The sequence below is a fragment of the Protomyctophum bolini genome (assembly GCF_963924005.1).
Source record: "Protomyctophum bolini genome assembly, chromosome: 17".
Lineage (NCBI taxonomy): Eukaryota > Metazoa > Chordata > Actinopteri > Myctophiformes > Myctophidae > Protomyctophum > Protomyctophum bolini.
Window position 1 is genome coordinate 33,331,151 of NC_137878.1, and position 27,992 is coordinate 33,359,142.

Consider the following 27,992-nt stretch of genomic DNA (forward strand, 5'->3'; position numbering starts at 1 on the left):
TGATTAATCGTATGGATAATTGCAATTAATGATTTTGTGGATTTGGCATTGAAGACTAACAAAATATCACAGGGCAGATATGACAAATAACTATAAAAAGAAATGTCTGACAATGTGTGGTACCAATAATACAAATACATAATGTACTTATGGCCAAAACAGGCCAAATAAAAAAATAAAAAAAATGTTTTCAAAAGCGTTCAAAAATAGTGGAGCGACACGTTGTGAGTTTGTAGAACAGCTATTTCCGTCATTTGACTAAATAAAGATGAATAGAAACGATCAAATACCCACGATGATCTCAAGTAACTGCAATCAGTCGATTATAGAATATTAACAATAATAATAAGCCTACCGTTTCACGTGCGTTCGAGGCATTCTTGCGACTCTCGCCGGCCGCCAGCGTTCGTTTTCGGGACTTGAGGAGGTGCTTGCGGCTCTCGAAGTGTGTCTGGATGTGTTCTGTGGTGTCTCCGCCACCGATGCTCCAGTGGATCAGCCCGCTGTCGAAGCTCTGCCTCTGGCCCAGTTTGGACGAGTGGCTGCCCAGGAATGGGTTCTTCTTACGCACCACCTGGATTTGGATACATTTGGATTGATTAGAAGTTACGTTTAACAGGATTTTTTTTTATAAACGCTCCTCACAGAAAAGAAAGCGGATAGAAAGACAATAAAGTCTGTTTTGTGTGTGATAAATTGTGTGACCGCAATTTAATTTCCGTTGTGGTCCTTGGACACACAAAACACAACAAAGAACAAGCATCAGGTACATACCATTACATAAAACACTATGAAAATGGTTCACTGCGTTAAAAACAAACAATTTAAACAAGCAAGCCGTGATTTGTTCTTAAGAAGATGATGACTGCGCTGACGTGCTCCTTATTGGGTATTGCATTACCTTGATGGGGAGTTTATCAAACTTGCTGGCCTGTTTGGGCTTTTCGACAGGGACGACGACAGCCTCCGGGGTCGAACCCGAGGAGACGGGCTCCTTGACAGAGGACGAGGAGGCGGGGTCTCCTTTTGGCTCCTCCTCTTCCTTGGATGAAGAAGGAACCGACTTGGCCTTGTCCGCAGCTTCCATATCCTCCTCCTCCTGTTTCACCTGGATAGATAGTAATACAACACATTAAATGCCATTGACAATGAATGGACAATTTTGAACGTTTGTGTAAACACAAACATTGATGACGAATGTGAGGACGCAAATTGTGATTGGCCGGAATGAGATGATGTATGATAATGTACGATGATAAGAGCGCCCCTCACTTCACACGGGTGGGATTTAAAAAATAAATCAATCAATTCTTTAACATTCTATTAGAAAAAATCTATTTTATCGACCCCTCCCCCCCTACGCACCTGGACTAGCGTCGGCGGGGACGAGGACTGTGGCGGCGGTGGAGGGTTGGACTTGGCGTCGTCTTCGTCCTCCTCCTCTTCGTCGGTGTCGGGCTCGGCCAGCATGTCGGCGGGCATGGGGAAGTCGTCCAGCACGTCCTCGGCAGCGTTGGGGTCGATGAGGGTCCGCTGGCCGGGGTCGCCCACCTCGTACTCCTTCAGGATGCCGAAGATCTCGATGAGACACCGCCTGAAGTACTCCACCACCAGCTCCAGGAAGCCAGGCAGCTGAACGCATGAGCGAGCACACACACACACACACACACACACACACACACACACACACACACAGTTCACCTTTCATTAGCAACCAGGATCATGGATCTCAGGCAGAAACCGCTCATCACATTTTTTTACCCCGTAATTTAGAGAGCTGAATTATTGATTTATTTACTATAGTGTCACACAAAACAACAAAAGTAGCAAACGCAGCCGATCAACAAGCTCAGAAGGTGTATCAAAAGCCATACCTGGCAGAGGTTAAAGGTGGTGATGCTGTTGTCATCGTACAGTAGAATATTAATGGTGTCCAGGGCCCAGGTGCTTTCTGCCAGTAGACCCGACTTTAGAGACATCATCACCCTCCAAGCCTCCGGTGTCCCTGTGGACAGAGAAGAATGAATGAATGTCACGGTTACAAATTCAAGTTGATAATTAATTAATTTGTCACAAATTGCGATTAATGTTTAAATTGTGTTTTTGGCGTCTAACATTAGAAAGAAAACCTTTCCTTTTGCCTGGTAAGAAATTACTGAAATAGCAGAAATCTACAAGCTTGCAACACGTCCTAAAGTGACGCATTGTAAGCTCGTAGATCTGCTATTTCAGCTTTTTTTCATGTATGAAGATTTTTCAACATGGAAATGATTATGACAAAAGTATTGCGATTATCTCAAATAATTTCTATGGCTCGCACGTAAATATCCCCTTATTTAACCTAGTTTCCTACACAACCTTTTTTAAAGGTATTATTTTAACTTAATGTGGTTGAGTTTCGATGAGTGATTCTGTTAAGGAATGCCACCTGGTTGCTGTATACATAAAGTTAAAGGCATTGTGAGAGATGCTTTGGGGTTAATGTTTTTTGCCAAGGAGATAAAAAGCTCTATATTGTGATAGTGGTCATTGCTGTGGAGTGTTTGTTCAGTAACGGGGGTCTCTTCATCTCTCACCAGCTCCTTAGAAAGCCGAAAAGTAGTTGAAGTAAAAAGTGCAATGTTTGCCTCTGAGACGTAGTGGAGTAGAAGAAAATATAAAGTATTAGAAAAAGGTCAAAACAAATAAGAGTTTCCTCATTACCGATGTCTTTCATGGTGAGCCTCCGTCGGGGTTTGAGGTGGGGTTGCGACGCCTCTACCGAGCCAGGGGGGAAGCTGACGTCCCGCCGGATATGGGGCGGGTGGACGGGGTGCTGGCCTATGTGGGAGGCGGGCACGGGCGGCCCGGCCTTCTGCATCTTGATGCCCGACGGGTGCATGTAGGGAGACTTACTGGGAGACGTCCTGCTCTCCATGGGCCTGGGCATGGGCGCTGGGCTCGATACCTGCAAGGTTTACACTTTTATTTGTATAATTTCTGTGACTTCATGCTTTCAATTTTAAAGGTTTAATTCGGTTTTAGCCACTTAAACACTTGTAGACTTAGTAGATTAGACTGGAGGTGGCTCAGTAGTTTCTTTCCCTGTCTGTACCAAATCTCTTTTCCAAAAATAGTCGATCTACGAACTCAATTTCAAATGGAGAAATACTATTGTAAAACATACCACCATTGGAATATAGTCGCAGTTAAAACTAGCACAGCAAAACAAAAGAAAGTGGAAGATAGATCTCATATCCATTCAAAATACTAGGCTTATGTTTGAAATATTGACAAAGACTAAGTTCAGTTTCTCTATGATTATTTTAGTAAACACAATACAGTTTCAGTTGAGTATCGCTTAGTTTTTGTTTCTAATTTCCTTTTCTTTTTTATTATTATTAAATTCATCAAATAAATTCTAGTATTTGTTCTTTTGTGAACTAAAACAACCGGGTGTACCTGTGGAATGTGGTTCTGTGCGTTCTGGTAGTTGGAAGGCAGCGGTCGGGACATGGGTGGTCCCGAGGCTCCTGGAACGTAGGGGGGCTGCCGCTGGTTCACGTGCCCCGGCCACGGACCCTCGCTCATGCGCTGGTCCGACGGCATCATCTCCTCGGGCCGGTTCATGCCGTGGTAGCCGCCGGGGCCCTGGCCCGGCCCGGGAGGCCCCTGGCGGTTGGGGTAGCCGGGGTAGCCCCCCATCTCGTTGCGGCTCTGCCACATGGGGCCCTGGGGGCCGTCGGGACCTGAAGGTGGAAAATGGAAATGACATTTTTAATAGTTGATTCATTGTCGCCCAAATGATTGCGCTGCACTGAATTCATGATTTTGAATGTTGAAGGATATGAATAAATCACACTTGTGTGAAGTGAGGGTGAACTGTGGCTGCCACATGACGTCACTCCTTAACAGGTTTACTGCCACCTGCTGGACGCAAATCCAACCTCTGACTGCCACGGTCTGTGGGGGCGATTTAGAGGTTGCGCACACAGCACAGAAACGGATGTTGTGGGCGTCCATCTTATGCTAAATAAATAGCGTCAATGCTAGCGAGCTAAAATATAGCCATCCTTGCTCTAGAACAGTGGTTCCCAAAGTGGGGTCCGGGGACCCCCAGGGGTACCTGAGGGAGTTCCAGGGGGGACTCATCTATTTTGTTCATGTTCATAAAGTGCTAAAGTGTTTAAAGCAGTGGTTCCCAAACTTTTTCATGTCAAGGACCCCCAAATTGACACTACTTAGCCCGTGGACCCCCATTTGAAAAGATATGCCAGGGACCCCCATAAGAGAAGACGTACACATTTAGACGTCTACATTTAGACGTACACATTTAGACGTCTGTATACATTTAGAAGTCTACATTTAGACGTCTACATTTAGACGTTTACATTTAGACGTCTACATTTAAACGTATACATTTAGACGTATACATTTAGACGTATACATTTAGACGTATACATTTAGACAGTTATCCGTGTTGCGAGGATGAGGGGGTACCTGGAAAAATATCTACCCCAAAAGGGGTACCTGGTCCAAAAAAGTTTGGGAACACCTGCTCTAGAAAGCACCAATGTTTCCATCTAGACCACCGGATAATCAGCAAAGACCTCCGAACATCGCGCTAATTGACCAAACCATGGAGAGCTCCGTAGATTAGGAGTTATTCAGCTTTTAGTCTGCCTGTATAATGGGAGGTGGACGGGACCGCTGTTGCGCAACCCGGTCTAGGATCGCTAAAGAAGGAAAGGCCGAGCCAAAATAATAATGAAAAAATTGAAATCAGCGATCCGGTTTGATATCAATAATAAAGCTAATCTGACGGAGCATTCCGACAGGAGCGGAAGGTTATTACATTCCTCATGGTGGAGCATTCCGCCAAAAGTAGGGATTGTGTTAAAGCAAGCATTAAAAGTCCATAGACATAATTTATGGACTTTTATAGACATAATTTCTGAAAGCCAGACATCGGAGGGGCTCCGAGGGGCTCTCAAAAAATTACATTCAGTTTGACCTTTACGCTTTCTAAACGACAATTGCACAGGGCAGATACAGTATGACCAATAACTTAAATATACAATGAAATTACTGCATTGTCAACACGTAGATCTGCTATTCGTAGATCTGCTACTCCATCTTGGAAAAAACTTTTTATCAACATATTATTTCATAGAGACGAATGAATAACCAGTCAGACGATTAAGCGAATGAAAAGTGCGATTATCTCGGGCTCCTTACCTGAAGCCATGGGGCTGGCCATCATCTGTGGGGGCATGCCGGGGGACTGGGGGTTGGGACCCGCCGAGGCCCCAGGGGGCCCCCGGTCCCGGCCGAAGGGAAAGGGGAACTGGTTCTGTGGGCCTGGTGGGGGCCCCCGCCGGTCCCCTCCGGGGTAGGCGTTGTACTGGTTGTACATGTCCTGCTGGGGCCCCTGGGGACCGGAGGTCTGGGGTCCGCCCGGCTGCTGCTGGCCACTGTAGGGGACGTTGTACATGTCCCCCTCGTGGCGCTTGGCAGGGGGACCGTAGCCCCCGTCTGCAGGTCTCTTGTAGTTCTGCTGGACACACACACATTACAACCATTCAGTGTGGTGTTGATTTAGTTTTAGTTTTAGCCAGTCTTTTGAATAAAATTCCACTTAGTTTAAGTCATCTGAAATGTTTCACTTGAACATTCGTGACAGCTCCTGTGTCTAGGTGAGACATGACCTTTGACACGATCTAAATGTCTCAATAGAGGAACAGGAAAATATAATTTCACATACAGCAATGCATGTGACAAATAGTAGGCCTTTAACATTTAACCCCAATTGTATAAGTTATATTGTATTAATGTATTGAACCACAAAGACTGGACAAAATTACATTTTACGCATTCATAAAAAAAATACAGTGAAATCTCCAATACAAGTTATTATTATTTTATTATTCTTATAATTATTATTTTGAAAATGTTCTATGATGACATGCATCGGGTTGAAAGTGCAAAAAAACTATCGCCTGCATAATAGCTGAATTAATGGTCTGGCTGATGCATCGATCTGGCTTTAATCATCATTACATAATCAACCATAATGATACGAAGGGATCAAAGCCAGACTAATGATGCAGCAATCAACGGATATCATCCACGTTTTGGGAATTTGGAATGCCATTTCGAAAAACCAGTGAAACGCGTCCAAATCAATGGCAGGGGGTCTGGCTGGCTGTGCAGCTTGTGGGAGAGGAGAACGCCAACAGTGTACAAAATGTTCTCTCACCGGTTGTTGCTGGGGGTACATTCCTGGCTGCTGGTTGGGGTACTGTCCACCAGGTGGAGCTCCTTGGCCAGGATACTGGTTGCCATAGGAGTCATGCCTATGGAACAGAGCAAGAAACAACAACAGTCATACATCTCTCCTTTTAGGCGCTGAACGGTTAATATAAAGACTGGTATCTTAGTTTCTTAGAGGCCCCGGGACCACCTGGGGTTCCAAATGTGAATGCTTAACGGCTCTGTAACTCTGAGAGTGTACAAATGGAATCACAAATGGAACCCAAATGTGCACACTCTTAAATTATCATTGAGGGATTGTCGGTGTAGATTGGGGTATGCAGAGATAAAACATGGTATGAAATGGGGGTCCGTGGTCTAATGCATATTAAACTGGGGGTCCTGGGAGAAAAGAATATCACACTTGTGTGACGTGAATGGAAAGTGTCACTATACGTTACGAAACCAGTCACAAACGAAACCAGTCACAAGATGTATTTACAGTATGTTGGCCACATGACGTCTCACGTCGTCAATGTTTGTTTAACATTAAAAGTCCATAGATTTCACTGCCACATGACGTCATTTCAAAAGCCAAGCACTAGCCCTCCAAAAAGGTTGAGAATGACTAACTGCTTCTCACAGTCTATGTGTGTGCTTACTTACCCTGGGTTCTTTTCAGAGCCCATTCTCACTGTTTATTCTAATCTCGCACTTGTGAAGTCACTCTGGGTGAGTGTCTGCTAGACGCCTACACTGTTCTGTTCTGCATGTCTGTTATACACCGACTACAGTACCAGTAAGAGACAGACACACAGACAGACATGATCTGCTAGGTCTCATAGTAAGTGCTCACTGCGTTCGCAATCACTGCGTTCGCAATGATGTCAGTGTCACATCTAATGCCCGTATATGAGATCTCTTCATCTGTCTGTCCATGTCCCAATGAATGCCCATATACGGAGATCTCTCTGAATGTCTTTGTCCCTTTTACCCCGTATCTGTACTTTTGTCCCTTTTATGCCCATTTATGGACATATCTCCATCTGTCCGTCCGTGCCCCCATTTAAAGCCCATGTATGGAGATCTGTCTGTGTCCATTTTATGCCCATATATGGAGATCCCAACGTGAGGCGGGGTTTGCTTGGTTGAAAGTCTAACCGGCCCAATGGGGATGATCCGTCATGAACCAATCGCCAAAGAGTACAACTTTGGCCACACCTCCATCTCAGAAAACAGCACATTCAGACTGAATCATGGAGTGAATCCAAATGAAGTGTTATCAACTGGGCACCCTTTTAATAATAACTTTATTCAATTCATTAAAACTACTGAAAAGACATGCGTTGTTTTACAGTGAGATGTAAACGGTGGTTTCTGACCGTTGCTGCTGAGGCGGGCGGCCCGGCGAGTACATCCCCGGTTCGGCCCCAGAGGGGTGGAGGTTGGCCTGGGGGGCCCCGGGGCCCATGCTGCCTTCAGGGCCCATGCCGGGCTCCGCTCTGCTTGGGAGACACGCACACACACACATATATATAGTGAGGCCAGACGTCATGGACATGGTCGACCCGGGACTCCATATTTTGGCATGATAGTCCCCCAGGAGTCTATAACCCCAGTGGGGTGATTGGATGCATTCGTTACTGCTCAGTGCTGTAAACTGCCATATAATAGAGCTATTTTCCGCTTCTTCTTTCTGACTACTGGATATTGTGCAGCTAGCTACTCTTAGCTATATCCCACACAGCACCTCTTTTACCCTATCTGTACTTTAACTGCTGTCCTGCTGCTTCGGGCAACTCAATTTCCCCCACGGAATCAATAAAGGTCCATCTATCGAGATCAGCTGTTTTCGCCAAATTTGGCCATTCACAGTGGCACGAGTGTGGCAGAAAGAAAGCAGAATAGGCTACAAACAAACGAGACCATACATTCTGAGATCTCTGGTATTAACCCATTAAACGTTAAACCATCTGTCATTTTATTGACTTTTATTTTTTAGCTATACATATCGCTACAAAGATGCAAAGCTACAAATACGCTGCATAGCTTTGCATCTTTGGCATCTGCCAGTGTGAACGCAGCATTAGGATTTAGAGCAAGGGTAATCATAAATAGCAGATATACAAGCTCACCACTTGTACATCTGCTAGTTTTGAACATTTTAGAAAAGTCTTGAGCTTATTTGTTTTTAAACAAATCTTTGCTTCTGGGGGTCCCTGGCACGAACAAGTTTAAGCACTAGCGACATAGAAGGCATTTGTAGAATGGGCCTCAGGTCTTCAGGGTATTAAAAGGTGAGTAAAAACACAGACGGCAATTCTGTCAGTCTGGGCTGTTTCGTTTAAATATTCTCTGCACAGAGTCTGCAGTAAATGAGTTAAAGGTAATCACTCTACGACAGTCCTACATGGGGACACCGTGGTCCACTCGTTAAGGTAATCACTCTACAACAGTCCTACATGGGGACACCGTGGTCCACTCGTTACCTGCGGTCGTATCCGGGTCCGTAGGGGTACTGCTGTCTCTGACCCAGCTGCATGGTGGCCATGGGGCCCGGCGGCCCTCTGGTGTACTGCTCCGCCATCCCGCTGTTGGGACCCGGGCCTGGAGACATGAACTGCTCCCCGGCTTTAGAAGAAGAAAAAAAAGCAGGAGAGAAAAATGACAAACAAAAGGACAATATTAGCATTTGTCAATCTCAAATTTGGCATTGGCGACTAGCAGACATGGCAAACTGCTATCGTCTCTTTTGGGTGGAAACCTTGCATGTCCAAAACTGTTACGTTTTTCAGGATTCAAATTCAAAAGCATCAAAAAGTATCCCACGATTTTGCAACCCATTTTTTCACCCAGTGTCAAAGCTGTCCAATTCCAACTGCCAGGGGGAAGCGTGGAAGGAACACGTTATTCTGGTTGGACGTAGCGCGTGGAAGGAACACGTTATTCCGACCAGTTCCAATCCCCTCCATCAGGCACATTCAAAACACGTAGGCCACTCGACTGCACAATGGCAGTTTACAATAAAAAGATAACTGAATTACAGTGCAGGATGCATGCTAACAATGCGCGCGCGCGCACACACACACACACACACACACACACACACACACACACACACACACACACAATTTGAGTCCACATTTATAAAATACATCATCAAGGGCATAAATATGTTTCAGTTGCTTTTGATATCCCACACATTCGAAACATCATGTGTCTCAGTGCTTGAGTCCAAACAAGCCCTACATGTACAGAACATAGGCAACACATTAACTTATTCACAGCAAACATTGGTCACTTCAGTCTGTCATATTACCAACACCGAAAGTAAATCATGGGTACAAAAAGCACCTTCTCCTCCAAATAGACAGACTGTACAGTATGTTGCAAGTTGCTTTGCTTCACACTTGGACAATCCCATAATCCTCAAGCCTCTGACCACCAGCCTGTGGACATTGCCCAGGCTGCCAAATATAAAAACAATGAGCCGACACGTATAGCCCAGTTGTATAATGGCCTGTACTAATGGTTGATATTTTACTTGTTTAGTAAGGAAAGCTTCCTCTAAACTTGAATCAAAAGCACAGCCAACTTCCAATAGAAAAACCTCTATGCTGTTCACACTGGCACACACACACACACACACACACACACTGACACTCCCACACACGGTCGACAGAGACATTATATCAACACCTTACACAGTACATATGGATATAACGCACACAGCACCTCACAACGTGCTATGATTAATGTACATACTTTGATATTGTTCTTCATCGTCTTCCTACTACTGTTGCTATTCTTATTGTATCACAGATGTCTTTGTTATTGTTGTTATTGCTGCTACAATGCCATGAAACCAAAACCAAATAACCATAACCAAATAATCTTGTGGACTTCTTGCATAATACTGTAAGGTTACAAACATATGGCAGTAGAAAGTGTGTAGTGTCCATTGAGTAATCCATCTATGGAGGGTACACGACTGTTCTTCTAGTACAGAGTTGTTCCTCCACCATGTCCTTGTTCTTCCTCTGATCAAATTCCGTCCGACATGTCCCGCCCTGAGCTCTGATTTCAAGGTAGTCTGGCTACGTGGAAGCAGCACCCACCAGGCTGAGGATATAGCCATTGGTTCCATTAACACATTCCCTCCCGTTACCATAGACGGCGATCTGAACCGGGCGGAAGTACACATCGGCCATTTCAGATAGCCCCTCCTATGCCCAGCTTTGAGTCAAACATTGGCTGATGATTGGTTGATCAACCCAAAGCGATGATTTGATTGGCTGAGCACAGTACATATTGAAGATAAAAGTGAGGGCAGAAAAGTGATTGGCCGAATTACATTTGTGATGATTTGATTGAGCACGGAATGTGATGTACTGTATGATGATAAGAGCACCTCTTACTTCACACAAGTGTGATTTTTGTCTCCACCAGGCCGAAGGCGTGGGGAGAGAGTATGTTTTGTCCGTCCGTCTGTTACCAACTAATCTCCTGCACGGTTAACCCGGTCGATGCCACATTTTGCACACACACTCCCTGAATGCCACCATGAACCTCTGCCCCAAATTTTCCAGAACGGCCTGTTATAGCACCACCAGGAGGCTGACATTTGTAAAACACATTATTTGATATTACTCCTCCAGATTCTGTCCAAAAATCCCGCAAATCGTTACACAATATCTCTATAGTCATCTGTTCAAGACGGATCTGTTCGATATTTCAGATTCCATTCTATTCATTTGCTAACATTGGCTTTCAAAGTTTGCAGGATTGGCTCGTTTTGAACAAAAAGCCTCAAATCATGAACGCAGCATGCAATTTACGTGAAATCTTTCACAGACTTTCCTACTAGGCTGAGGAATATATCCCACCCTTTTCACATTGGCCTGTTATAGCGCCACCAACAGGCTGACTTTTGCAACACACATTTTTGGAACCAAATGCCTCAAATCATCCATTTGCCATCCAAGGCGTAAAAATAACTTTCACATTGGCCTATTATAGGGCCAGCAGGAGGCCACAACCTGACCTGGCCTGGTGGAGACCTGTGCCCCGAGGGCCACTTTTTCTATTTTGTAATGCTTCACAGCAGAATCGATGACACAGCCCACAGAAGCAACATCTTTTTTTTGTGTCTTATTCATTGTCGTATTGTTTTTTTTGCTCACCTTTCCTCATGCCACCGAAGGGGTCCTTGCTGGGCTCGTAGGGCCCCATGCGACCCATCATGTCGGGACCCCCCATCCCGGGCTGAAAGCCCTGGGAGTTGGGGGTCATGGCGTTCCTCCGGGGGAACGCGGGGTCTCCGCCGTCCGCGAAGGGGTCCTGCAGATTCACATTACTCCTAGACCGCCACAACACACGACACGCATTGGTTACAACACTTGACCTGTAATAGGTGGTTCCATTTACAGTAATCATGTTCTTTCTCATTTTGTTGTGTTTAAATCTTTATAATTGCTAGTATCCATGATTTTGGGATTCTAAACATTATTATTATTGGGCATGTTGAATAATAACTACTACTCATTCAAAGCGGGAATGCATCTGTGCCATTTTTGATTTTAGAGTTGGCTATTCAAAATTAGGAGATATACAAGCTCAATGCAAGCTTATACATCTGCTATTTTGTTATTGGAACATAATACACATCTTCTCATCTGCAGCCGATTACACTTTAATTTGGGGGCCGTTCTATAGCAATGATTACTATCAGACTATATAGAGGAATTTAACACTTATATTTTAACATACTGGACTTCATCACCATGTCTATAGTATGGTTATTGTGGGGGTGGTACCTGGCGCCGGGCATGGGGGGCATCTGGCTGAGAGGCGTGGAGGCCGGGGTGGGTGGCTTCAGGTCTCCCCCCTCGGCCATGGAGCTACTGGTGGACTGAGGAGTGTGGGGGCCTTGGAGGGACCCCGAACCGGCTGGAGAAACACACACACACACACACACACACACACACACACACACACACACACACACACACACACACACAGAATTTAGAAACCATGGGCGGGAGAATAAAAGGACGGATGAAAAATAAGAGAAAAAAAAATCCATCGTTCAAAGAATCTGTCTGGCAAAAACCTTGTAACTCCAACTCTCCATATTAGAGCATTTTATGTTTGTTTTTTGTGTGTGTTAAGCTGTAAGTGAATGCCGTACTTAGTCATAAAAAGCAGGAAAGATTTACAAGCTGAAGTGTGTATGTGTGGCTTTTATGAATACTAAATCAAATGAAAAGACATTGGAAAAGAACCTGGGTTCTTTTTTCTCCCCACATTGCCTGAAAAGGTTTTTGGAACATACAAGGTTTCCTCCCGACAGCTACGGAAAAAAATGCAACACAGAGTGTTTTCCCACACTCCAGGGGAGCGCACGGAAAGGTTCACACAGAGGCGAGATAGCCATGGAGTTGGATAGGCCCTGAGTGAACACCACTGAGGGCCTGCTGCTGTCGGGAAGAAACCTCAGATCTCCATTAAAAAAAAAATAATGTCATGTTTTTTTTCCGTAAACCAGCGCCCTACTTCATTAGAGCGCTGCACACAAGTAGTGAAAATTGCAGATGCTTGACATTATCAGCTATTTTATATTAAAAAACAAAAAGAAAAGGATCGGTTTTGGACATGCAAGCTTTCCAACCCAGTCTCTTGGAATAAACCCACGCTGCCTTTTTGGCATTCCAAAAAAAAGAGAAAAAAAAAAACATTAAGACATTCCGGCACGCTGAGCACAGTTTTGTGTGTGTGTGTGTGTGTGTGTGTGTGTGTGTGTGTGTGTGTGTGTGTGTGTGTGTGTGTGAACTTGTGTGTGTGTGTCGTCTGGCTCAGCTTTTCAGCAGCACAGCCAGCCAGCGTGGAATCCTTCAGCTCAACACAGCAGCATGCCAAACTGACACCCCTCCACCCTCACCCCACCCAATTCCTCTTACCCCACACCACCTCTCCACCCCTCGCCCATACCCCCACCACCAGCTCTAGAGTCACTGGGAAGACAATGATCTCTAAACATCCTGGGCTGTGACAGGATTACTCTGAGAGAGAGAGAGAGAGAGAGAGAGAGAGAGGGTATTGGGAGAGAGAGAAATATTGTGTGTGTGTGTGTGTGTGTGTGTGTGTGTGTGTGTGTGTGTGTGTGTGTGTGTGTGTGTGTGTGTGCCTGCCTCATCCTTTAACCTGGGACTCAGGAGTTAGTCAGTCACTACTATTAGCACGTTAGCGACGCCACCGGGTTGCCACGGCAACGTGACACACAGCAGCGGGTTCACATGACTCACCAGTTCCATTCATTAAAAACTGGCACACACACACGCTGCCGGGGGGTCACGGCAAGGTCACACTTATTCACATCACCCACTCTCGACACACACGCACACACACACACACACAATCCCCCCCCCCCCCTCATCCTGCTCCCTTTGGGCAGGGATTTCCCTCAAATACAGATGAAAAGAGAGGGGGGGGGGGGTGGAGCGCACGCATGCACGCACGCATGCACACACACACACACACACACACACACACACACACACACACAGGCCTCTCTTCCTGCACATCCATCATTTCCTGGCTCAGCTCTAATCTCCAGGGAGCGTTGCCGTATGTTTGTAGCCCAGGGCCACACATCACACACCCAGCCACATCCAACCATCCACCCACCAACCCATCCTCTCACACACACAAACACACACACACTCTAAAACTATGACATTTTTTTTTTGTCGACTACATTTTTTCACAAAAGATATACTGAAAGGTGCAATTCTGGGGAATTGCAAGTGTACTTGTCATGCATTTCTTCTTGTGTTAATTCTTTTTAATGTGGGAAGGCATTTTCACACTTCACAATTCATGGGTTTATACTAGAAAGTTCAGTTCTTGATTAATTCTGTCTTGCCATTTATATTATATATTGACATCATATTTGTTGTCACTCCTGTCTGATTGGACATTATGTTGTTGACAGAAATTTATTTTTATGGTTACAGAAAAGTTTATAAAAGAAACATCCATTGAACTCAATGAACAAAAAAGGTTAACGAAAAAGGACCTAGAACAATAGTGTGTTGCGTACAGCAACCACACTAATAATTTTTTTTTTAAAGCTAAGCTATGATGACAGGAACTACATATATTTTTTATTTTGTCATCAAATAAAAGTTAGACTAAAACGTGCTTGCGGTGGATGTCATGCTCCAGAAATATTTTTACATACATTTGACAAACATTTTCCACATGGACCGCCTGCAATTAATTACCATTGGTTGAGAAACAAGTATCGTTAAATGGTAAATGGTGCATTATATAGCTCAATTATGTGCCTTAAAATGTGCATTACATTAACCCAATCGCACACACATAACACACCAACGGCGGAGGAGGAAACCATGCAAGGCACCAACCTACACATCGCGAGCAATAGGGGCTCAGAGTCTTGCTCAAGGACACAACAGCACTAACTCTGGGGGAGCCCGGGATAGAACTAGGAGGAACCTTCCGGATTAGGGCTTTCACGATTACATATTTAAGCCACACAATTAACAAGCTTTGAACATTGGAACTTTTATATGAATCAAAAATGTATTTCAGATTGCCTTTAAGGCTTCGTAATAATATTTTATACTGGAAAGAAGTGCAGAAAAGGCTGATCTACAAGCTTAGTTACAATGCTTCACAAGCTTCTACAAGTTTACTTCCTGCAGTTGATTTTGACGATTATGCACAAATAATTGCGATTATCTCAAATATCTGCGATTAGACGATTATGTAATAACTGTGACAGGCCTACTCAGGAAGCTTGGTTATTACCACGTAAACCAAGCCTAACCCTTCCTCAGATGACCCGTATCGCTATCAGAGAATCTGGGTCTGAGGCCAGAGCACGAGACCTGCAGGCTGCTTGCTGGCATCAAAGCAAAGCAGCCGGTGATTTGACGCTCCAAAACAAACATCCCCTCCGGAGGAGAGTCACAACCAGCCCCTCAGGAATCCCCCCCCCCCCCACCTCTGACACACTGACACACACTCCCAGCTGACACCACGACGACGACAACAAACTTGTGGCCCGGCGGCGTTGCGTTGAATGTTTGCCTCGTGATCCAACATTTCATTCCATCAACAACACTGATGTGTCGTCTCTGTCGGGTAGAAACCTCACCAAAACTGTCCTAAAACTGTTGCTTTTCAGGATTCAAAAGTACCAAAAGTAGCAGATCCACAAGCTCGAAATGCAGCAAACTCCAAAACAACTCCCCCAGTGTTGCAACTCACACACTGATGAGCATACTCCAGGTTCAACGACAGTGTTTTAAATGTGGTTTTGCTCTGGTTAAGATTGGCCCCCTATTAACTTACTATTAGTCAAATATTGGTTTAACCCATTTTGGGAGGGAACCCCTTTTGGTGTTAGCATTATGTTATGCTTTAGCTATTGAAAAATAGCAGATCTACAAGCTCATACGAGCTTGTAGGTCTGCTATTTTTAAGAAATCGTGAAAATGTGGCATAAATCTTTGAACTTTTTTTTATTTCGACGTCAGGCCTAAATGGGTTAAAACAAAAACAAGAAAATCTCCATGAATTCAAGGCTTCAGGGGGTGAGTTGATAGGAAAAAATACATCTTATTGGGTGAAGTTCCCTTAAAAGAAAATGAAATAAATAAAATACCATGACTAGTGTTTTGCCAATAATCTGGGGGTCCACCTTCAATATTGACAGGGCCCACCAGCGGGCCGCAGCCCACATGTTGGGAGACCTGCCGATTTATTGCTAAATGTTGCGCCCACGAGCCAAAACAGCTGTGATTTACGGGGGATGGCGGCTCATACTGTACGTGAAGATGACAAACCAGCGACGGGAGATTGCATTTTAACATCACAATTAATAGGATACGATAAAATACGCAGGTTTATAGGCACATTATATGGGGCAGAGAGAGAGGGAGAGCGGGGGAGGTTGATGGAAGCACGCGGCAGCACCCATGGGAGACAGACATGGACCGAAACGGTGAAATATATACTTTATTCGTTCTGTTGGAATTGGATGTGCAAGGCAGGGGTTTTCTTGCTGGGGAAGGTACCCCCGGAAATGCTTTGGCCATGTCTCGCACTTTTCTTGTAGATAGACTATTTTCACTACTTCCTAAACATTCGTTTTCTAATTCATGGGATTTTAGATTTTTCTTTTATTTATTCATGACATTAAAAAAAATCATTGAGTTTTGCTTTTCTGAAAATGTTTTGACGTAATAATAATAATAATACTTAAAATGTCAAAAAATGTAATAAAGGGACTAGGCATGTAACAATTCGCTCAACTCACGATATGATTCGTATCACGATACGATTATATTATATCACGATAATAGCGTGGAAAATGGATTAATATCGATATATATCGATATACGATATATCGTTACATTCCTAAAAGGGACCCATAGAAATGTGTCCGACTCAGTGGATGGAAACCACTAAACCAGTGCTCTAATAATGTAAGGCAGAAATGTACTGGCAGCAAAATAATATATAATAATCACACCCGTGTGAACTGAGCCGTGCAGGCTGCTCAACAACACCGCTGGCTGGCTGCAGGTATAGTTATAGTGCTCAGTGTGAATGGCCGTCTAGGCTGCTCAACAGTGCAGGTTGAAGGTATATTGCAGCTGTTCGTACTCCTAACAGACAGACAGACATACATACATACATACATAGAGACACACACACGCGGCCAGTCATTGAGCGGTTAAGCACAAATAAAAACATAATAAAAATAAAATCCACTTTGAGGCTCACCTGGGCTTGGAGGCTGGACCTTGGGCTGGCTCTTCTTGTTGGCGTCTGTGTTGAAGAAGTCGGGGGGCGGGTCCTCGCCCCGTTCGATCTTGCACTCGAAGGCGTACAGACACTGGATGTACTGCTTCTTCAGGGAGCTGGCGGCACTGCTGGACGTGCCCACGTTCAGGTTGGTGGACAGCTCTCTCCACTTCTTATTCTTATTCACCTGGTGGGGAGGACACCAGGAAGGGAAGGGAGGATGAAATACTATGGATTTGCCACCCACGGTCACACAAAAGCGTACACAAATTCACACCATGACGCAAAATGAGTTTTTGGTTTTTTTTTTCTCCCCCCAAACAGCGCCCACAGACCTGCGTGAGGCCACCGATCTCTTTGACTGACACGTAGAGCCTGAAGAGGTCGAGGGGCTTGCGGCCCACGGCCGGCAGGTTGGTCATGCCCATGGCCTTGTCCTCGGCGAAGGACAGGTAGCGGTCCACCCACATCTTCCTCTCCGGCTCCGGACCCAGCTCGTACAGACGCGTGATCTTCTCGTTGGTGGTGGTGGACGAGCTCGACTTCTGCCGGGGGAGGGGAGGGGAGGGGAGGGGAGGGGAGGGGAGGGGAGGGGGGGTTAGAGCAGCGGTTCTCAAACTGACTGATGTCTTTCCATCAACGCTGTTATCTACAGTACAAAGCCATGGTACAGTAACCACGAAAAAATGTATTATAACATTATATTGGGTTTTAAAAGTGTTTCAACTGGCCACTGCCAAATGAGATATCAGCAAATAAGTGATATCACACTAATTGTAAATATGTTCTTGAGGTAATTGTTTATCCCCAAAATCATGAAGGCTACTTTGACCTTTGAGATTGAGAAATAAGTCAGTGTGTCCAAAAACATAATTACTGCGGTTTGGCTTTGTAGGGCAGTATGGTACTTTCTTGTGCTCAGTGATCTGGTATTAACTACTGTGTAACTGTCTTTGGACAATAATCAACCAATACAGGTCTTCCAATAGGCTCTCTGTGCATGACGGTAGTTGCATCTTTTCCAGGGAGGTGGATTTCCCATTTCCTGTTCCGGCGTCAACTTTCTCCTAGCTCCATTTTGATTGGTTCAGCAGCAGAAGGGGAAAACACATGTTGAAGGTGTTGTGTTGTTCCCGGTTCAAATCTGCTGCCGAGCCAATCGAATGCAGCAATGAGATACTGACTCTGGAACAAGGAAGCGGAAATGCCAACTTCTGGGAAAGATACCTTTTCAAAGGACGGCCATAACTCTGAGAGTCTACAAATGGTTCCAAAGTTACAGACATTTGGAACGCCCTAGAGGAACCACGAAGGTCCCTGGACGCCACTTTGAGAACCACTGGCCTAGAGGAACCACGAAGGACCCTGGACCCCACTTTGAGAACCATTGTACTAGAGTTCAAAAACAAAATATCAACCCTTCAAACAAGTTCCTACGTTTTTTTTCACTGTACCTTTTTTGGCGGTACGGGTTTGGTTTCAGGTTTGGGAGGGCCGTCCACCTTGTTGTTCATCTTCTGTGCGGGGGCCATCTTGTCCATGCCGAACTCTGGACTGGGGGCCATGCCTGCCAGAGAAGGTAGAGAGCAAAGAGAGGCGGGGGTTAAACGTGCACAATTTAGGCATGTAGCAGACGCTCTTACAGTAAGCAAGAACACCACATGGTAATACATCAAATGCATAGACATAGTCATCAAGGATCATAACTAAATTAAGAACCATTTATCCATTGCAGACACCTGCAAGGTTGTTGAGGGTTGAGGCTAAGGCAAGTGCTACAGGCTAAGGTGGAGTCTGAGTTTTGTGCACAACATCACCATAAGGGGCGCTGTAACTAAGTCTTGCTGTGGCATTAGGTCCACAGGGCAGGAACCCATCTCCTGTTTCTGTAGTGTGAGACAGCTTGATGTACAACTGCACCCCCTGGACATGCATGATGTAAAAGTACACTCCCTGGACATGACGTTAGCATGTCACAGGGAGGCATTGGACCTCATTTTCCTCGGCCGAGAATCGAACCCCGACATGCCAGTCTATCAGGGCGGACACTCCAACCACAGAGCCACTAGGCTGGTTGTGCTGCGACTCACCTTGGGTGTTATTTGGTATGTTAGCTCCCATGGGGAAGGGTCCGGGCCCGGGTGCTCCCTGGTTCATCATGCCCTGCATGCTGTTCATGCCCGGCCCGTACGGAGAGCCTGGTCCCATCCCATGGGACATGTTGGGGTAGCCCGGCGGCCTGGACACAGCACAGAACAAACCAACCATCAACACAGTGACGACAGGGCTTTCACTCCATATGGAACATTCACAAGATCACTCGCAAATGTCAATATTGCACATCCGTAGTACAGTGGTGGGGTCAAAGTGGGGTCTGGACGGCAGGGTCCGCGAGGGGGTCCCCAGCTAAATTATTGATAGTAATTAAGCAATGCTGATGTCTAAAACAATGACGAGAAATGTTCGGCGGCTACCTTTTTTCACTGACAAAAACTAAATAAAAACCAAATAAAAACTAAGCTATGGTGACTAAAACTGAGACTAAATATATTTTCAATTTTGTCAACAATTACAAACTAGACTAACATGTCTGGGAAGGACTAATGGAGAAGAAATCCAGCTAAAAGACAAGTCATTGACTCCGAAGAGTGTACAAATGGAGTTAACAAAACAAAAGAGTGAAGGGGTTCTGTGGCCATGAAATGAAAAGGTTTGAGAAACCCTGCCCTAGATAGTACATTATGCTAGGGAAGCACCATATTGACATGTTGGCCAATATCCGATGATGATGAGCGATTAGCCACTTAAACCCTATACTTAGATGACTGGATTCCCCCCCCCCCACTCCTGTTTTCACGCTACTGTAAATGTCTTCACCGAACACAGCTGATCTACAAGGCCATGATGTGTGGCGGCGTAGTGCTATTTTTGCAAAATGCCCACAACACACAACTAGGTTCAACAAACAGGAGATATACATTTGTGTTAGCATTAAAAACAGAAAACCGGAGGCGTGTGGAAATGAGTTTCCATTTTCTCCCCATTTAGTTTTTTGCCATTTTTAAAGGCTTCTGTCGTGTTCTGTTCACTGGCCACACAGCTTAAAGATTCCACACAGGGAGGATGAGTCCTGTCCGTTTCCACACACTGCCAAGCACAAGCTTGGCTTCCAAATCCATGTGAGTCACTCGTCTAAAGAGCTTGTTTTTCTCTCCATCGCTCTTCTTTAACACATCTCTCCCTCTCTCTAGTTTTACACTTTCAATATCCCCAGTCAGTAATGTGTTGCGCGTTCGGGCGACAAAACAGACCATGACGCAGCCTGCCTACGCGAGGCACACACACACACACACACACACACACACACACACACACACACACACAAAAGGAGAACTGTCCAGACTCCAGAGAGTCTTAACTCCGTTTTGTGAGCGACCGTGGGTGAATGACCCTTGACGCGTAACAGCTCCCCAGTGTCTCGTCGAGACCCTGACAGAGCTGGCTGGCTGCTCAGCAGAGATGGGGGGGCATCCTAAACGGACCCGGTTCCAAAGTTATCGATGAGGTTCGGGGCCTACCGATACTGTCTAGCGGGTCCGTGAGGCGACGTCATGCGTCCAGTAGGGATGGGGGGGCCTCTCCTATGGTACCAATATCAATACAGTGTGGAATTGTGGACAAAATCTTATCCAACGACAACAAAATAGTTGTAGGTTTTGGGTCAGAGAGACTGAATCTCATCAAATGGTGGTCTGTGGCTCAAATGCAGAACAAATAATGGAGCTTGATATGAAGAGAGTTGAAAACCAGTGCTTTACGCAACCCACCTGGTGTGTATGGAGTTGGAGGGTCCGTGGTGCATGGGGGGGCCTCCTTCCTTCCGGTTCATGCCCGGAGGCGGCATCATGCCCGCCGCCACCTGCGGCGGCATGCCCGCCATGTTGGGTCCCATGCCGGGGCCGAAGGGCCGCGGGGCCATCTGCCCGGGGCCCATCCTGCCGGGGGGCATGCCCCCGTACGGAGCTCCGCCCCCGCCCTGACCAGGCATCCCGGGGTTCATGGAGCCCGCCATGCCCGGCCCGCCGCTGTAGTTGGCGTTGGGCATGCCACTGTAGCCCGGCTGCCTGGGGTAACCTGCGGGGCAAGGTGGAGATACGGAGAAACACTTTAAGACCAGGGCTTCTTCCCCACGTGTTTCCAGGCCTCAGCTCAGTGGTTCTCAACCTGTGGGTCGGTCCCACATGATTTTAGGGGGGTCCCCAGATGACAGTGAAGTTATACTTTAACCCATTCAGGCCTGACGTCGAAATTGTATTAATTTTATTTCTAAATCATGACAATTTTCGGAAAGATTTGAGGCACATTTTAACGATTTTTCAAAAATAGCAGACCTACGAGCTTGTAGAACAGATTTTTCAATAGCTAATGTATGTAACCACCAAAAGGGGTTCCCGCTCAAAATGGGTGAAAGACCTCTAAGTCTTTTTTAATACCTCAAGGAAAAATTGTCAAATAAATTTTCATTCACACATCTACAGAGGCGTTGTGAGTTTGTAGATGTCTATTTTCACATTTTCTGTGTAACCGAGTCAAACAAAATGTAATGACTCAACTACTATATTATCTACTATATATTTTTTTCTAACAATTTGTTTATTGGCATTTTCAGGTTTACAAAAAAAGACTTGAAAGTGATCAAAACTGTAGATTGTGACACATAAAACGATGTTGGGAAACATCAAATCGCACTTAAATCACATATTCTGTTTAAAAGTGGCAGATGAATCAAATCATAGCGGGTCTGCATTATCATCAGCCTATTTTTGTTTCTAAAACTCAATTTGGTGTAGAAAGAAAGTAAACTAAGTAATGTCACAGTCGCTACAACACCACAACTTCAGCACTCCGGCTCTAAATTTACCTACAGTGCGCACTTCCTATTCTGACAAGCATCCTCGTGAGGCTGGGTTTTGTCTGGTACTGCCATGTTGTTTGGCTCTGACGACTATTAGCGCTGACTGTCTTCAAAGCCTGCAACGCTCACCCCTCGACTTCGACTTCAAAGTGAAACTTTCATAAATATACATAAAGAGTAGGGAAAAAGCTATCTTCAAAGCCCACTCTGAATCTGGGCTAGCAAGCGAAACTCTTGCCACCGTCACAGAACAACATCTGTTAATTCATTCAAAGGCAGAAATACATTTGTATAATTTCGTACATCGACGACGAGAGCAGAGCGGAGCACGCTACAAACGTCTGGTTATTTTATGGTGATGTTTTGTGTTTTTCAACTCCAGTGTTATAATAAAACGAAAGGGATATATTACTGTAATATTACTACTTTCCCCACCGCACAGGCTGGGGGTTCTTTCGAATCCGGCTATGTCGAACATCTGTGCGAACACATGACGCTCCGATGTTCGGAGGGGGAAGCCGGGCGGGGGAGGGATGATTGTCACTGCACGTGATTCTATACGGGCTGGGGGGGGGGGGGGGGCACCTTTCAGTGGAGAGTATATCTTTATGAAAACCCCGAAATTCACCCCAAATGAACCGGAAGCAAAATTGCCAAAAGATGATGTGACCATCGTAACTTTAAAAGACTATCTGTATGTAAGCATAAAAGGGACACAGACAGACAGGTGGGTCATGGATCTCCAACTTCCATTGTTACCGGGATATCTGCAAAAAAAGAGTCAATATCGGACATCCCTAATAATAACGTTATTAGTCTTCCTGAGTGACTTTCCCAGCAGGCCAGCAGTGAGCGGTTTTCCCTCTCTACACCATGTTTCCCTTCTCTCACCTTGCGGGCCGTACTGTGCCCCTTGGGGGCCGTAGTTGCCCTGCATGGAGTTGTTCTGAGGGTAGGGACCCATCCCAGCATGCATCTGGCCTCCCGAAGACTGGCGTGGAGATAAGGCGGAGCCAGGCTGACCCGGGGACCCGTAAGGTGGCATCTGGGGGTTCCGCATGTACACTGAGGGGACCGGAGGACACAGCAATTAGACACGCATATGTATGAAAGAAGACTGCATCAGCGGTTTGAACCAGGTAAAGGCGGGACAGCACATCATTTAAAATGCTGGAAATCGGATAGTTTCGGTGAACGTTCCCCTCCCAGAATAGGTACGCTACAGTTCATATTAAGGCTAAAATAATAAGACAAGATAACCAAGTGCCCTGTCCTCTTTACTTTTTTGAATATCTGAATAGATATTTGAATAAGAACCAACGTCTGCTTGAAAGTAGCTGCCTGGAAGGGAAGGTCACTCACCCACACCTGGGAGAGTTGAACTTTGTCAACCCCACTTTCCAACACTGGTGTAAAAAGTACTAAAATGTCTTTACTTAAGTAAAAGTACCAATATTTCAATATAGAAGTACTCCGTTATAACTCTGTTATGCCCACGCTGCAAGTTGAAGCTGCCCGCCAGTGTCATTTCCATCCACCAGCTGTATAAAAACCAGGAAGAGACGCCTGCTCCAGGCGCTTTGTCGCGCCCCTTGGCGCGTATGTGTGGGTGCACTCTGGGAGAGTACTCACCCCTCTCCTGACCCATGGCTGATTGGTTCATGGACGAGTGCATGCTGCCGTCTGATTGGACGCTGGGCGGCCTGGGAGGCATCTGGACACCTGTGGATGATTGCACACCAGGGAGTTGTCATTATGCGTCAAGAACAGATTCCAAACCTGATTCAATGCCATTCTGATTATGCTTGTGTTGCACCTATTGGTTCTCCACTAAAAATTAAGCTTCAGACCTCCAAAAAACAAACTGATACGATGGGACGGCTCAGGGCAGAAGAATAAGGATTAAGCAAATACCAATGGAATTGGTATTTAAAATAGTCAAAGGGCTCAAAATTAACCTTTTTAATTGGTAGCACTGGTGCTACCAATTTCAAAATTAAGGAGCACTCACCAACATTTAATAAAAAAGCATATTATAAAGTGTGATTTACAAATAATATAAAGTATGCTCAATATGCTGCCAGAATTTAAAAAGGAGTGTCCAGTGAAGTCTCTCTGCCTCTCATCCATCCATCTCTTCAAAGAGACTGAGGTATCAAACATCTCCAGATGAGGACACTCATCTGTTGTTTTTTCTGTTCACCTTCATAGCCTATTTAGATAATATAATACAAATATAAAATATTTGCAATGAAAATCCATCGTCGTCATCACGGACCTCTCTCTAATTTCTATTCAATGAAAAAACAAATGATATAATAATAAAATAATAAAAACTCGTTCTTGACATTGAGCCAAAACGTGTTAAACTCAACCCTGACAGGCTATGAGTTAATGTCTTGCCTCACTACAGGGCCGTTTACATTTCTGTGTACAACTAATTGTAGTTATTAGTCAGTATTCAACCGATCAATAAATCAATCAACGGCCGGTTCCTTCTCACCTGGCACGGCAGCTGGGGACAGTGGGCCCGTGCGGGAGGGGGGTCCCGTGACGCTGGCGGGGGAACCCACGGGCGAGGGCGAGGGCCCGCCGCGGATGCCCGACAGGTGGGGCGAGGTGTGGGGCGAGAAGGGTGACTGCGCAGGGTTGCTCTGCTCCCCCTGGCTGCTGGAGACCCCCGAGGTGCTGACGCCCGGACTCAGAGCGCCCTCCGTACCCGTGGGAAGGTCATCGATGGAGCCAGACAGGTCCTGGAACCACAGGGGGAGAGGGAGACGAGTTAAGCACACAGGCACACTAAGTAAGAACGTACAAATCAGTTCTATAAACATCTTTCATGTCACAGTCCCGGCCCCCTGGCGTAGTGGTCGGGGCACTTAGGTTGCAATGCAGCGTGTCGCAGGTTCGAGTCCCTTTGCTGCGTGTCACTCCCCGTCAGCCTACTCTCCTATCGGGCATAAAAACCCGAAAATAAACAAAACTAAAAACACTAAAAAAGTAGCAGATCCACAAGCCCGAAAAGTAACAATTATGGACATGTGGGGTTTCCACCCAACAGAGAGGATATGCATTTGACCAATCTATAAACTCACAATGCATCATGGTGCGACACAATAATGCAGATTGACTAATCTCCAATAGATTATGGCATAAGTGTTTCATATTGCTGCCTTGAAACCCCACTGAAGGACGCCCACTTTGAAACCCCACTGAAGGACCCCCCCGGACTCCCACTGTTGAGCTTGAGACGAAGGAAGTCTCATCCCTGGGTGCGAGAAAAAAAAGCGATTGGTTTCTACGTGACAGGAACGAAACGGTCTCCATCGCTCAGACAAGACAAAAGGCCCCTAAAGCAGGTCATCAATCCCACGCGATTAATGCGGGACGCTTTGATCGTACAGTGAAGAGGAGGGGGGGGGGGGACGACGAGGACAGTGCATGCAGTGCAGACCCAGGGATAAACAAACGGCTACGCCACCAGGCAGCGTCACATTAATAAGGTTGGTGTCATCTATCTCAGCCGAGGCTCAGGGCTTTTTCTCACGCAGGCAGGACAGTGGTGGCGGGGATGAAAACAAAACGGTTGTCGTCTGGGGAGAGGCCCGTTAAAAAGAATAATAATTGGCGCCGGGGACCTCACAGGCGGCGAGCCGGTGCCGTGTGGCGACGAAAGATGGTACCGAGCCGAGGAGAGAGAGAGGGCTTTATTGTTGGCCGTGCCTAACGAGCAAGGCACCGAGGCAGCCAGACGGACAGACAAGACGACCAAAATAAATATCTGCATATTATACACATCCCACAAGACCGGCAGATACAGTACTGTATGTACAGTACATAAGGGTGTGAAACTGGTAACACATATAATGGCAGGTATTGTGCATGAGATTAGACAGGTGAAATAATAATAATAATGGTAATAATAATAATAATAACAATAATAATCCACAGTGAAAGTAAAGTCTTCACAGAGGAACCTTGCAACTCTATATTTTAGCTTTTTACTTTTATTTCCATAAATTAACACCCTACTTCGTCATACTACAATGTCACGCAAAAGCAGCAAAGGTAGCAGACCAAGTTCAAAGCGCGACGTGTTTCTAGCTCATCAATCTGCTACAGTATGTGTTCCGTTATTCCAATTACAAATCCTGTAAACTGAACATATTTTCTTTTGGACATAATGAGGTTTTTCCAACCCGACAGCGACGATAATCCACATGAAGGAACAGTTTTTTTGGGAGGAAGGTAAAAGTGTTTACACACTGGGCAGCCAATCCTGTGGCGCCCATGTGCTTGCTCGCTCAGCCATGCACGCTCAACTGCCAATCACATCGCAGGAGAGACAAGGGAGGAAAAAAAAGAGGGGGATAAGCAGTGGTGGAAAGGAACTCATTTACATTTACAAGTACTGTACTTAAGCACAGGTACTTTCAGTACCTTTAATTCTACTCTACTACATTTCAAAGGCAGATATTGTACTTTTACTGCACTACAATAATTTGAAAGCTTCAGTTACTAGTTACTTTGTTGAATTGAATATTATTACAAAACATACATTAACCACTTTTACAAAATAGCCGAGCTACAAGCTCAAGATGTGGGCTTGAAAATCTGCCATTTTCGAAATATTATTTTATATATTTTAAATGGGAAATTCTGCATAATGAGTACTTTCCACTGTTGGTACTTGAAGTGAATATTGGTACCAGTACTTTTAAGCAACATTTTGAATTCTGGTCTATTTACTTTCTACAATGCTGTATTGATACTTTTACTCAAGTAAAAAAAAAGTACTACTTTGTCCACCACTGAGGATAAGGGGGGTAGGGGGGCTCATTGGAAGGTGGCCAACTATTTCCCATAGAAATCTCACACTGGCAGGCAGGGCTGGCTGCGGCCCCCGAAAGCCGGTCTTTTTTTTCTTTTTTGCACTTGAAACGGCGCCCGTTGCTATTTTTGGGACATGACCTGATGTGAGGAACCCCAGAGGGAGCGACAGGAGGAGAACGCTGAATCAGACAACCTCCACATCTCCCCAACCCCCACCCCACCCCACCGCATCCCCACACCCCTCCCTCCCCAGTAACCACCACCACCTCCTCCTCCCCCCCCTCATCTCCCTGTCGTCTGGCAGCACAGAGCCCTGCCGACCTGAGAGAGAGAGAGAGAGAGAGAGAGAGAGAGAGAGAGAGAGAGAGAGAGAGAGAGGGAGAGGGAGAGAGAGAGATGTGTGTCGCTATAGAAATAAACAAGGGGACCAATCTTATAGATGACTGGGGATGGGAGGGGCCACAGAGCAAAGAGAGAGAGAGAGACAGAGAAGTGAGTGAGTGACAGAGATAAATATACAGAGAGGGAGACAGAGAGGCCACAGAACACAGCATGAGAGAGAGCGAGACAGACAGACAGACAGACAAAAAGGGATGATTTGGGGAAGGGAGAGCCAAGAAGAGAACAAAAAAAAAGAAAGCAAATTAAGTCAAAAAGCATGAAGGCATTCCTTCTCAAACATCAACCATGGAAGGCAGCCAGCAGCCCCCGCATGGTCAGCTGACCCCCCCCCCCCCCCCAGTGCTCTAGTGCTCCAGGCAGTAGAGCACAGACATCACAAGACCAGTCATCTGACAGAAGGGTCGGCCCGCTCTGCTCTGCTCCGCTCCGAGGGCTGACCGGCCACAATGAGCCGCTATGCTGGCCTCTGACGCACCATGCTTCACAGATCAGAGCGTGGCGGCCCCGTCTCAGACACACACAAACACACACACGCTAAACCAACCCCCCCCCCCTTCCGTCACTGCCCTCCCTTCCATCCCTCACCGCGCTAGACCACTGGACTGGGGGGTGTCAAAGGTCAATCCCTGATTGGAGTTTCATCCCTGGGAGTTCTCAACGCAGCAGGGGGTCAGCCCGGGAGAACTCCATGTCACAAGACTGAGATGAAATAGTAAGGCTGGGGTGATGCCACTCCAAATCAATGACACCGTTATTTCAAATGTTTGCATTC

General features: G+C 45.8%; 1 protein-coding gene across 7 annotated transcripts in view; it reads right to left on the bottom strand.

Annotated features, from left to right (window-relative positions):
* The window catches only part of arid1ab (AT-rich interactive domain 1Ab), an 85,929-nt gene that overhangs the window by 4,648 nt on the left and 53,289 nt on the right, over positions 1 to 27,992 (bottom strand). For 3 of the 7 annotated variants that reach the window (XM_080787881.1, XM_080787879.1, XM_080787876.1), the window contains exons 5-24: positions 24,489 to 24,738; positions 23,618 to 23,707; positions 22,877 to 23,050; positions 20,898 to 21,204; positions 19,161 to 19,309; positions 18,525 to 18,637; positions 17,406 to 17,615; positions 17,050 to 17,257; positions 12,048 to 12,180; positions 11,415 to 11,590; positions 8,721 to 8,862; positions 7,614 to 7,736; positions 6,239 to 6,335; positions 5,218 to 5,536; positions 3,442 to 3,728; positions 2,704 to 2,947; positions 1,875 to 2,005; positions 1,366 to 1,632; positions 902 to 1,108; positions 356 to 574 (exon numbers count right to left, since the gene is read on the bottom strand). In XM_080787881.1, the coding sequence (XP_080644007.1) occupies positions 356 to 574; positions 902 to 1,108; positions 1,366 to 1,632; positions 1,875 to 2,005; positions 2,704 to 2,947; positions 3,442 to 3,728; positions 5,218 to 5,536; positions 6,239 to 6,335; positions 7,614 to 7,736; positions 8,721 to 8,862; positions 11,415 to 11,590; positions 12,048 to 12,180; positions 17,050 to 17,257; positions 17,406 to 17,615; positions 18,525 to 18,637; positions 19,161 to 19,309; positions 20,898 to 21,204; positions 22,877 to 23,050; positions 23,618 to 23,707; positions 24,489 to 24,738 (3,846 nt within the window). The remainder of the gene's footprint in view (positions 1 to 355; positions 575 to 901; positions 1,109 to 1,365; positions 1,633 to 1,874; positions 2,006 to 2,703; positions 2,948 to 3,441; positions 3,729 to 5,217; positions 5,537 to 6,238; positions 6,336 to 7,613; positions 7,737 to 8,720; positions 8,863 to 11,414; positions 11,591 to 12,047; positions 12,181 to 17,049; positions 17,258 to 17,405; positions 17,616 to 18,524; positions 18,638 to 19,160; positions 19,310 to 20,897; positions 21,205 to 22,876; positions 23,051 to 23,617; positions 23,708 to 24,488; positions 24,739 to 27,992) is intronic. The other 4 variants (XM_080787882.1, XM_080787880.1, XM_080787878.1 and 1 more) reach the window with 3 other exon arrangements.